Here is a 13,077-nt window from a genome sequence, read left to right on the forward strand (position 1 = left end):
ACTCTGCTGTGGCGTCGGTGTGTTGTTGTAACATATGCATTGAATTGCAAGTATTGTAATTCATCCAGATGGCAGGAAGCTTTGGAATTGTTACTCCTATGGTACAGATGTTTAACAATCTAGCCATATGGCTCCAATAAGGCAGCCTTTTCAAAGATTACAAAAACTGCTCTAGACACGCAGCCTTGTAAATCTGAACGCGATCCCGAGGCATGAATGTTCATATCACCACAGTATAAAAGCACACAGCACACTAGGAAGTTGGCGTGTCTGTCAGAGTTACAGAATTTAAGACACATTGTTTAACATCCAGAGAAGAATCAGGTACCAAATTTGCATGATTTCACCAAGTCAGCTATTAATAGTACATTAAAGAATCACAAGGTTGGAAAAGCCCTTTAAGATCATTGAGTCCAGCCATTCCTGTCCTAGGCTAAACCACAGCCATAAGTACCTCATCCCCCCTTTTTTAAACACATCCAGGGAAGGTGACTCAGCCCCCTCCCTGGGCAGCCTGTGCCACAGCCCCACAACTCTTTCAGGGAAGAACTTTTCCCTCTCATCTGATCTGACCCTGCCCTGGCACAGCTTGAGGCCATTTCCCCTTGTCCCATCTCCTGTTACTTGGCTGAAGAGACCATTGCTCACCTCTCTACAACCTCCCTTCAGGCAATTATAGGTGGTGAGAAGGTCTCCCCTCAGCCTCCTCTTCTTCAGGCTGAACACCCCCAGCTCCCTCAGCACATCCTCAGCTCCCTCATTCCTCATTTGTTTTTGAAATTAAGTCCTTAGAGGTGTCAGACATAGGCCAGCTGAAAAGGTGGGTAAATAACAACATGCAAATATAACGATGTTCCTAACCTCTGGCCTGAGTGAGCTGCCACTCTAGGTGACAAATTGAGATTCAACCACTGAGACCAAGATTTTCTCTGTAAAAAGATTCGTCAAAGTCAAGGAGCCCTGAAGATGGTTGTGGCAACTGTGATGTGGAAAGCTGAATGTTGAGAAACAATCTGAGATTGATCTTGGCCAAGAAAGGAGAGAGCCATGAAATGGTCGATCTATAACTCTACTGAATTTTGGCAGGTTTGAATGACGGATAAATGGCAGCAAATAAGATTGTTAAATCACTAATTCTGTCATTATTACGTCCTGTCACATTGCACAGATTTATATATTAGAAAAAAAGAGTGCAAGGTATGAGAGTGAAAAATAAAACTGTTAAAAGCTGAAATATCTCAGTCTGCGAAGAAAAAGTGAATTCCCAACTTTGTGTTGTTTTTTTCTGACAAGAAGTCAGATATAAGTAGATGCCACTTGCAGTCCCATCTTCCTTTTCTCTGATGCTTGGGCCTCTGACCCTTTGTTACCTCAAAGAAACGTCTCTTTTATATACATCTGTAGTGGAAGAATAAGATTAAAATGGACAGATTGAACAAAGCAGTGGTCTCTCAGACAAAAATGTATCCATTTAGTACACAGGGGATCTTTCCACCTGACATATTCTTAAAGGGAAGTATTCAACTGCCATCTACTCAAAGGGTAGAAATCACGAAAGAGCCATGTAATATTCCTTCTCTTTTTCTTTTTTTCCCCTTTTTTTCTTGAGCATCAAAGTATTTAGAGATACTTTATCTACCACAGATACTAATCTAGGCAATATAATTTCAAAACATCCTTACAAAAACCTTGAAGGGCAGTTGAACCCTGTGGTTGTTTAAAAAAAAAAAAAAAAAGATTTTCTGCAGTTTATGCATGTGCTCTGCCAAAAGCTTACCTTAGCATACAAAGCACAGTAAATCATAGTGGCTCTGATTTACTACTCAGACTGTGCTGTTTGTTTTCAGGGACAGCTCAGTGAAAAGCTGTGTCACGTATAAGAACATTCAGAGAAGGGGAATCGTTTTGCAAAGCTACCAGAAGGGCAGAGACCATTTCTAAGATATCAATGGGGAAAAAATGCAGGTGTGCATTTGCAGCAGTTTTCAGGTGGTATTTTTTGAATATTGTTACAACCCCAAAATATTCCAAGCTCTTCACAAGCACAAAAAAGACAATTTCATACCCAAAACCTGTTTAACCTAGGTACTAACTGGCTGGCCAGATGTATAACTTACCAGTCAACAATTTAAATTATTTGACCTCATGCCTGGATTCCACACTTTATGGGGCCATAGCATATGAATATTTCAAAACGGTGAAGAAGACACCAGAGAAAGAGGGGCAGAGCAAGAGGTTCAGGGTCGATCTGATCATTTAGAACTGATTTTATTGGACCTAATGCATTCACTAAGTCCCAACAGGAAGACAAAGATAAAAACATATATCTAACATTCCTTTACAAAATAGTAAATGAGAAGGGAAAAGATCAAAACAGTAGCTGAAAGCCTTCACTTCTGCTTTAAAATCCAAGAAGCAGTCATTAATAGAGATTTAAACTCAGCCTCCCCTAGTCTAAACATGTCACTGTTAATTACAAAGCTATTTAACTTTTGCAAGAAATAAAAACTGCTATTAATGAAAGAAGAACCAATTAGCCTTTAATCTACACACTGTTTTTTAATCAAACTTTCTTTTGATCATCAGACTCACTGCGGGATGTATTCTCCCCTCCCCATGTTGTAGTGGTTTCCACGATCACTAATGGAATAGATTTTCAAGGGCTGGCTGAGTGGGGAGAACCTTTTCTGCAGGGCTGGAGCTTCCTGCCCTTCATGGCAGTGGTGCTCAGTGGAAGCACGCTCATCTTCAAACCATCCTGTCCTATGACAGCAAATGGAATGATTTGTATCAAAAATAGTGTGGCCAGTAGGTCTAGGGAAGTGACTGTGCCCCTGTACTCGGCATTGTGTGGCTGCACCTCGAGTGCTGGGTCCAGTTCTGGGCTCCTCACCATAAGAAGGACATTGAGGTCCTGGAGCGAGTCCAGAGAAGGGCAACCAGGCTGGGAAAGGGACTGGAGGGCAAATCCTATGAGGAGCAGCTGAGGGAGCTGGGGGTGTTCAGCCTGGAGAAGAGGAGGCTGAGGGGAGACCTTCTCCCCACCTATACTGACCTGACAGGAGGGTGCAGAGAGGTGGCCGATGGTCTCTTCAGCCAGGTGACAGGAGATGGGACAAGGGGAAATGGCCTCAAGCTGCACCAGGACAGGTTTAGATTAGATATTAGAAAAAAGTTTTTTACTGAAAGAGTTGTTGGGGCCTGGAACAGGCTGCTCAGGGAGGTGGTTGAGTCACCTGCCCTGGATGTGTTTAAAAAAAAGGGTAGATGAGGTACTCAGGGATATGGTTTAGTTTAGGGCGGGAACGGTTGGACTTGATGATCTTAAAGGTCTTTTCCAACCCAGTGATTCTGTGATTTTGATGGTGTCTCCTGACTCTCGTAGCAGCTGCAGCTAAAGGAGCAGGCACCGAGCGCATCTAGAGGAACGTGGGACAGGAGTACTAGACTTCCTCGTTAGGAAACAGCTGAAAATGTAAGGTTAAAGAAAAGAAAGAAATGGGAAAGGAAGGCAAGGGAAGAGGTGAAAGTAGGGATGTGTCACCAGGAATGAAAATGGAATTCACTGCTGACTGCAAAGAATGATGAATGGGAGATTTTTCTTGTTGGCACAGAAGTAGTTGTGGAAAAACAGAACAAAACTAATGGGAACAGGACTTGATGTGTCAGAAACAAAAGGTTTGACATGGGAAAAGGATGACAGCAGCTATATATTGTTGTGCCTTCACAGTGTTGGTTGCAAGATCAGAAGAGTTTCTGTGGGTTTGGATTTTTTGCTATGTGGCTACCTGTGGTATCAAAACAATAAAACCAAGTATCTAGAATCAATCATGACAGAGAATCTCTTCCCTTATATCCTTTCTCTCTCAGCTGCACTTGCTGCTCCAATCTCCCAGGAAGAAGGACAGACAGAAAACATCCCTGTGGAACGCACTTTGCCTTTAGGACCACACAGAAAATGAAGTGGAAGAACCTGACTCCTGCACATGTAAACAACAGAGAGACTGTAAGCATTAACTGCACTGTGCCCAACATGAAACTCCTGGTCTGCCCAGGTATCTGTGGGTCTGTTCTCCATTCATGAGCTTTGGTGTGTGATGTGTGCTCTTCTTTTTCCATAATATAAAGACAAAATTTGCCTGGCAGCAGCAGAACTCTTGAGCATTAATACCAACAAGAAAGCACTTATGTTGAAGTGTTAATATCCTCAAAGAATCAGAAAGTCTGCAGAGACATCCTGTTGGTGCAACCAGTATGGCAATTAAAAAATAAAAATAATTTTTAAAAACCAATAGATTGCTGAGAGAAAAGTGAAAGTAAATATGTTCTGTGCCAGACAGGATTTTGAGCCATGAAATTCAAGTTGGTAATAAAAGTATGAGGAACAACTGCTGAAATTATATTGATACTTGAGAAATTTCAAGGTAGGTATGTACTTAACATAGGAAGGATTTTAGTAAAGACAATAGGTTACATTAGATGTTTCTCAGAATTTGTGTTAACAGCACTTTGCACTTCAAAAGAGCGAATTATTACTCACTCTGTAAAATAAGTCTAATTCTAATGCCTTATCTCAGAAGGCTGGTAATTTTTCACAGTCCAAAGCCCCTTCAGAGTAACTGTTTGGTAAAAAGGTCATTTAAAATGAGATTAGGGTCCCTTCATGTTTTTGAGGTGTTCACATATTATAGTATAAATACAATACAGGTACTCAGATAAAACCACCAACAGAACTAGGTAGAAACAGCTTTAAAGCACTCTGTCAAGACATTTGAAGTTACCTGGATAATTGTAACATTTTTACATTTAAATTATTCTGTGACATTCTAAGCCTGTCAATAAAATTTGGATTCTGACACTGATCAAAACCTCCTCGTGCTTTTCTCATGTCATAATCCCATTCTAACAAGATGTAGACAAGAGATCCCAAGCTCCATCCTCCTTTTGAGCAAAGCGTAGCAAACTCATTCTGTCTCAGAATACTTAGAAAGCTGCAATACTGAAAGCACAACACTAATGTACAGGATGTTTTTAATTAACAAAGCTCTCAGGTGATGCTGAAAGATCCATTTCGTTTCTTGTCCCCTCCAGACCATCTAACACACTGCAGAGCTTTATTATTTACTAATACAGTGCAATTAGGACAAAGTTCTTCTGACATTTGCAAAGCTTTTAAAAGAGCAAAATTATTGACAGGAAGCATGTGGAACACAAAGAGATTTAAACCATTCTTACCTGGAGTAAGAATTTCGAAGTTAAGAGGCAGAACTTTACACTGCTGCTTATACTATGTAGTAGTTTGTTCCTAAGAGACCTCTCAGTTCCTCTAATACCTTAGTGCATACTTGCATAAATTACTTCCCAAAGTAAGGTTTGATTCCAGAAAGTACTCAGGAACTTGATTAACTCCCTCCTTAGGTGCTTGAAATGCACATACACAAAACAACCTGAACGTCCCATATCTGGAGTGCTGGCTGAAATCAGTGGGACCTGAAGGTTATGGGCAGCTCTGAAAATCTACCCGTAACCTTACTACTGCAACACACCCGTAACTTGTGTACAGCTCCTCCAGTAATTACTTTTAAAATGTCATATCTGAATCAAAGCTCTACATACGTATACAGTAGTTTCCACTTTCATAATATCCAGGGCAGCACTGAGATCTTCTCCGATACATAGTTCTGAGTCCTCTTCGATACGCCGTTTTATAACTTATTCTAAATTGCAAGACAGAAAACCATTTGACAACATTGAAAATCAATGCCTACTGCTGGAATTATATTTGTGTTAAATTATAGTAAGGATAGCATTCAATATTATTTTAAAATGCATGAAAGCTTTTGATATTAAAAGCCACAATAAAAAGAAAATCGATACTTGTTTTGAAACTTGAAATATAACTTGTATTATAAACACAGTACTCGTGACAGTCAATCACTGCAGCCCTTCCTGGGACTGCTATCTTAAAACATTTCCCCAGTCCTCAAGCAAGGGCAAGGAGTTTCTTGAAGAATAACTGATTCATTTCTGCATATCAGCAAGGTCAGCTATTATCAATGGAACCCACAGACTCCTTCAGGAGATGACTGAGCCGCGCGCTACGCAGGAAATTACCACGATGGAAAAGACACTCAACACACAAACAGCAAAGTTAACCCCAAGTGATTTCTTCCTACTTGCCAGCCCTTCCAAGGTGCTAATGCCTTGCAAAATGACATTACAGTCCCAGTTCAGTATTTAAAGCATGTTTTCCCCACCACAACATGTAGTCCACAGAAACTAAAAGGTGTTAAACTCTCTACAGCTTTTTTAGGCTTCTCCATAGCATTAGCGATGGTAACATCATAAGAAAGACAATATTTAAGAGCAAACACTTCAAAACACCTTTCTTCATGTTAGTTTATTTGAAATTCCCTAAACCGAACAAAATCTATTGTCCCTCATGTTAAATAAATTGATTGAATTTACTCTGCTGCATTCCAATCTATACAATGACCCAGAAAGCTCTGCATCTCTGTACAGTTCCGTGCACTCTAACACAGATGCTGAAAAGCAAAACCCCACAGACTGGGATGGTGCTGAACAGCCCTTTAGCTGCTGAATGCATGGAAGTTAAGGTACTGATGAGCTTGATAAAACTCCCTTGAAAGATTGTGAATATTAGTGGAATTTTATTAGGATACTTTTCTGCTTGGAATCAGAATGGATGTAACAGCAGTATCTTGCAGCCTGGGGAAAATTATCTGTTCAGCATCTGCTTTCTCTGGGTGCTAGAAACGGGCCCATCCTCATCTTACCTGACTTTCAGTACAGATTTGGGTGCAGTATTGCAAATATGGATCCATTTCTAAGAATCACTATGCCTCAAGTGCCTGATTCTTCAAGATTTAGGAGCTGTGGGGACTTCCTGCCATAAACACTGATCACTGGGAAAGGAGAGTTGGTCACGTTTGGTCACATAACAAAAACTTCCAAGCACATGGTGGGGTTGAATGGCAAGGATACATATGCCTGAATCATCCCATGTGAGACTGACTACCACTTATCTCACTCTAATTTCACACAAAAAATTATCTACTTCAGTGTCACAGAATGCCAAACACTCTGGCTATTGTACTAAAATACATCTTTCCATACATACCTGCATTAGTGTACCAGAAAACTTGGGTAAATAAAAGGTTATGTGAGGAGATGAAAAGGCAAATTAAAACTAAAGTATCTGGAATTGGTTCTTACCTGTGTCTAGTGCACTTGAACCAGTTCAGTATGTCAGTACATCTGGTATAATAGATCTGATCAAACGGATGAGCGTAAGATTCCTGGACCGTCACGGCGTAGCTGGGAGCAGACAAAGGAAGAAAGTGAAAAGCCGTTTGTTGCAACATGAAAAGCTGCAGTTCCTGCTATACACTACTCATCTGACTCCACCACAAACAATAATTATATCAATAATATTAGAAGCTTTGGGCACTATGGATATAGAGAAGAGAGCTCCCTTCCACCACAGCTCTGACTTGGGCTTCACAACCGAAATAGGCCTGCAGATTTCAACCTAATAACCCATTCCCTTTTGGAAAACAAAGACATGGTACTAACATTCATGGTAGTTGAGAAGGTAAAAAGGGCATTTGGTTCACTTGACAGGGAATATTGTAAAGGAGAGGAGAGCACCATGCTTTTTCAAATGTCTTTGTTTCCTTCCTGCCTAGGACTGGTTTTGTTTGTATTCCACATCACTAATGAAAAGCTCCTATTAACTTAGCACTGCTGCATTTTGCCAGCAGGATGGGATGCTCACACTTCATTTCATGATGAAGGACCATCATTACTTCAAATATTGGGTACACCAATCAAACAGGGTAGTTTGTAAAAGGTTGAAGAGTGTTTATTTTTTCTGCAGCATCAACTTAATCCTTTTCATTTGTAGTAGAAATAACCTCAGAACTATCTGAAAATTGTAACAGAAGGAAACTGGATCTGGAACACTTTGAAGTCTGCTTAGAACAGGATTCCCTCCCGCTGTACAAGTTTCCAGGGCAACCTTGTGTAGATCCAGGCCTGGAGGTTGGTGGCCCCGCCTGTGGCAGGGGGTTGGAGCTCTGTGATCCTTGGGGTCCCTTCCAACCCAGACCAGTCTGGTATAGGAACATGAATATCATTTACTTGTTCATGTCAGTCATTTCAGAATGCTGTACTGCCCTACAGTCAAGTGTGTGCACCGTTCAGACACTCATAATCTCAGGTTCTGATCTGGAAACAAGCTCTGCTTTATCAGATCTACAATACCTTTGGAGAACGATACTGAAATCGTTCTAGGCAGGGTCAAGACCCAGGAATTAGATCCTCCAAATCATTCATTGTATCGACTGTCTTAATCATCCAAGTGATTTCCTTCTCATCAATAGGACAGCTGGTGTGATTAAGCCCTGTAAGATTACACCTCTGAGGGAATACCTAAATATTTGCTTGGAGGGTCTGAATGGCTTGAAATCCAAGATTGGACTTTACTACCCTGCTTGTTGTAGCCCTTCCAAAGAAGCAGAGGTTCCACTAGATGTTGCTTTTGCCTCTATCACAATTTTCTGGGGCTGACAATAATGTTTTCACTTCTACTAATGCCAAAATGTAAAATATTTACATTGCTCATTATTAATGTAAAACATTAACACTCACAAATCTTGATTATTATTTTATGATCCCGTTTGTTATCCAGCATTTGCCCTAACAATCCCTTCCCTTTGATTTATTAACATCTAAGTAACAAAGTCATCTTGGTCAGTACAACCAATCAATTTTGGTATTTAATTTTTGTTTCTCCTTGATTGGGTCTCTAGGTTGCTGACTTTCTTCAGACAAAATCAATATTTTATTCCTGTGCTCTGAATGCACTTCACCTCACAACACAGACTGCAAAATCCTATTCCTATAGAGGCTTTGCTTTGCAACTGCATTGCCTACCAACAGTTCTCTAATTAAGACCTCTAAAATCAAAACACAGTGCCATTTCAGTATGATTCCATTTCTGCTCTCAATTCTTTTTTGTTTTTCTCCTGTTTATTTTGCTAACATGTACAGTAATTCCTATTTGTGCAGAACTAAACCACAGAACAGAACTGGAAACACAGCGGGTCAGCCTTAAGAGGGCAGGAACTTTAACCTCTGCAAAGAAACCCTGCATGAATGTGAACCCTGTCAAAGCCAGTGGGTCTCAATGTACTGTCCTGCACAGCTCTACTTTTAGGACAAGGACACTGTAAGAATAGAGAGAACAGAATTACAAGGGCCTTTAATTCTCAGTGCTTTCACGCAGATACTCTTTGATGCTGACACAACTTTGGCAGATACAGCCACAAAGTTCAGTACATACAGAACAAGCCTGCATGTTGCAGCAATAAGGACTTAAAACTTAGTTGAAATCTGTAATAGTCTTGCTGGGCAACAACCAGAAAAACCCCAGGCAGAACACAAGGCCACAATTTCTCCAGGTCTCTCCACGGTAAATGAAAACACCCCTGTGCAGTCCTTCAGCTGGAACTGTGTAGGAGCTTTCTGAAGAGAGGTAACACAGGGGTAGGAGGTCTACAACCCTAGCTTTAGAATCAATTATGACCCAAACCCTTAAAGGCATTCCCAAGTGCTATTTCTGTCACACAAATCCATGCTCTTTGGTGAGGCAGCGTGGCATTTAGTAATTGATGGCTTTTATTTTGCCTTTTAAATCTAAGAATCTGAAATCACCAGTAAAAAAATAAGTTAAAATTGACTTGTTATACTTTACCTTTCCCAATGGCTACAAACATTTGGATCATCTGGGTTTAGGGACAGAGTAGCTTTGAGCAGAAAAGACAGAATAAGCCCTTTTTGAATCCACCTGAATAGCATATGTGCCACCATTGTTGTATCTAGATAAAGAAAAGAAAAAAGTGTAGTCATTACAATGCAGAAGTAAACATCCTTCTAGGCCTTTTCATCCCTGCTTTTGTGCAAATCCAAACACTGTAGAGTTATTTGCAAGCTGAACTACTTGAAAAAGCAATCAACTAAGCAGTGAAATTTTTAAAAGTGCAAATACATTCTAAAAGGAGTTCATATGTTTAAACCTACTAAAGCTGATGAATTTGAAGAGTAAGCTGCCCAAGATATCGATAGCCTCAATGGTTATTCCATTTCTGGTGCTGATCATTTCTACAGCTGTCTGTACTGACAAAAACAAATACCTGGGGTATTAAAACAATCTATTTTCCCATCAGTCCATAGGCAAATGCAAAAATACCCAAATACCCCCTTTGATTTATTTAAGCAGGTTTTACATGTGTCAATATAGTGACCCAGATCTGAGACACTGGCTTATTATGTGTCTAAAGGAAAATCAATTAACTTTTCAACTCTTACGTGGAGGGATCACTTAGAATGACAGAAGTCAAAGTATGGCTCACATTATGCAGAACTAAACAGGAAATAAGAATATTCGCATTGAAGTTGGAAACAGAGTGTATAAAATTCATTAGGTGTGGTCTCTTCATCATCTTACCATTCATCTATTGAATGTACTGACTTCTACCTACTTACTGCTCATCTGGGGCTTTGAATTCAAAGTTTTGTTTGTCTACAGGTCCCCAATGAAATCAATCAAAAATACAAAATTGATATAAAATATGAAGCTGCTTTAAATTGTAACTGCATCAGAGGTGTTAATCTGTTAATTGTTAAGTCAGCAAAAAATAGTTTTAAATATCCATTTCAGGCATTTACATCATCACATAATCCACCACTCAAATCAAAAGTCCCATATATTATTCCTGGCAACAAGACTGCCCTAAAAATAGATTGAATCTTCATATGATCATCAGAAAAACACATGGCTCATTGCCTCATGGTCCAGAACAGCAAAAGGGATGTTAAGGGGTTTGCTCTGCATGGCACTGATATACAGCCCACCATAAAGAAGTCATCACAAGGCAGAATGAACAGCAGAGGGATAGCCAGGAAAGCTGATGTGAAATTATCATCTCCTGAGTCAAAGCTTTCTGAGCTAGTTCAAGGACACCCACTGCCTTTAGTGAATTTGAAGTCAAGATCCCAGTGGGAGTAATAGCTCATCTTTTAAATTATTCCACTAAACCCAAAGATAGGTCTTAAGCCATGGAAGTCATATTAATGTTAATTAACATGATTTAATGTTTATGTTTCTCATGAAATGGATTTAAGTCTATGAGTGACCATTCTCTACCTGCAGGCTGTTTCAAACTCCCATGGCAACAGTGCAAAAGCTTACTCTGGAAATTAAGAGGGATGATGAGAAACGACATGAGAGATCGTTCTGTTTATTGAAAAGACATTCACTACGCTGCCCTAGACACTGCTTCTCCACGGAGGAAAAGCATCTGGAATGGCTGGGCCTGCAAGTGCTCCTGGGACAAAAGTCCAACAAACCTAATCTTCAAAAACTGGAGCTTGTTTGGGAGTAGAATTGAGCTTTCATTTAACACAACACGGTGAGCTGTCCGAGTACCAAGCTAAACAAAATAACCAGCAGCCACTGAACAAAAATATCTTCAAAAGACACCTTGAGGGTGTTGCACCAGCTACCATTTGAATAATACCGAATTACAGAGGACAAGTTCTGCTGAGCTCTGTATTTATAGGTTGCCATTTACACCCTTTGTTCCTTCTCTACATGGCGATGCTGAACAAGCAGGACTAGAGGAAAGCCAAGCCGGCTTCTAATCAACAGAAACGGTCAAAGCATGAGCCAGGCAAAACTGCTTAAGGGAACACAGTCCTTCAGAGAGGGGAGGGTTTAAATCACAGCGTGGCTCTGTGCTCAGTTTGTTAACTTCTTGAGAATGCCAAGAACCCAGGTTTATCCCTAAACGAGGTAAAGGCAGGAAGACAGACTGGCTTCTACCTAAAGAGAACGAGCCTTTTCTCCCTGAACTAAAGCAGCCTTCTCTTTGAATTGGGTGGTTCTCAGAGATTGAAGTTTCTTCTTAAGAAAACAATGTTATCAGTTTGGTTTTTAAACCAAATGAACACCAAAAGAATTATTTATAAGCCTTAATAGCACACAGAGTATTTGTTTACAATGTATTTGAAAGAGGTTCAAAACTGTTTTCTATCCTTTTTTATTCTAATGGTATTTTATTATCTGTTTATAACTGAACTGCTTTGTGCAAATGATTTTGTACCTTTTTGAGTCAGGTCGTCTATCAGAAACATCCAACTCTCCAAATACAGCAACACCTCATTCATCTCAAGTGTCTCTTTTTCTAACTCAAATGAAATATTTCCCTTTGATCACCGTTAATAGAAAAGACCTCATGCCAAAATGGAATGGTTGCTATTACAGGATTCAGAATAAAACTCTAAAAATAGAAGCACGTATATTAAAAAAAAAAACCCACATCAACAAAGATTCCAGTAATGACATCTAATACAGGGTTTCCAGCTTTTACTGCTCAGCATTATGTGTGCTCCATACTGTGTTTGATGTTTGAAACATACTCTCCAAGGAAGCAGCATCAGCCTTTCGGGGGGATGACGCCTGTTAAAGATACAGTCAAATCACAGAAACATTCCCAGGGTCTGCCACTGTCACTCTCTTTGGAGCTTAATGAGAGAATAATAATGTCCTCTGTGCAGTCTCTAACTATAACTTTTTGTGTCTCCAGACCAGAGTTTTCTTTTCAGGAGTGAAAGAAGTCAATTTGGGTACAATTTGGCACAAAAGAGGGTCTTTTGATCCAAAAATACAAGCTGGTGATTTTTCACAAGTGTCTCGCTCTCTGGTAATTATAACTGATTAGGTTATCTGTTACTCATTAAGCCATTTTCATATACCTTGCTCCTTTCTGAATACATTTTGGTACTTCACCTACAATATTGATACAGGTCACTGGTTCCATCACAAGAGAAAGGAAACACACTTTCACTCTGAGCCCCAAATCTTAGCAATAGAAAAATTAGTAGGTGGCAAGTCATCGACTTATTTGTCTGAGGATTCACCTAACTAAAACCTTTGTTGGGGTCTGCAAAGAGACCAGAAGATGCAGATGAACATTTAAAGGGGATGAAGTA

At 40.0% G+C, this 13,077-nt stretch overlaps 1 protein-coding gene across 2 annotated transcripts in view; it reads right to left on the reverse strand.

Moving 5' to 3' along the window:
• MEGF11 (multiple EGF like domains 11) overlaps nucleotides 1-9,898 on the reverse strand; it is a gene marked incomplete at its 3' end in the record, with an annotated part of 205,422 nt that extends 195,524 nt beyond the window's left edge. For both annotated transcript variants that reach the window (XM_084268356.1, XM_084268355.1), the window contains exons 1-3: nucleotides 9,779-9,898; nucleotides 7,237-7,338; nucleotides 5,617-5,717 (exon numbers count right to left, since the gene is read on the reverse strand). In XM_084268356.1, coding sequence (XP_084124482.1) covers nucleotides 5,617-5,717; nucleotides 7,237-7,338; nucleotides 9,779-9,894 — 319 coding nt within the window. In that variant the 5' untranslated portion in view covers nucleotides 9,895-9,898. The remainder of the gene's footprint in view (nucleotides 1-5,616; nucleotides 5,718-7,236; nucleotides 7,339-9,778) is intronic.
• Nucleotides 9,899-13,077: the final 3,179 nt, after the last annotated feature.

The sequence above is a fragment of the Gallinula chloropus genome (assembly GCF_964237585.1).
Source record: "Gallinula chloropus genome assembly, chromosome: 9".
NCBI lineage: Eukaryota > Metazoa > Chordata > Aves > Gruiformes > Rallidae > Gallinula > Gallinula chloropus.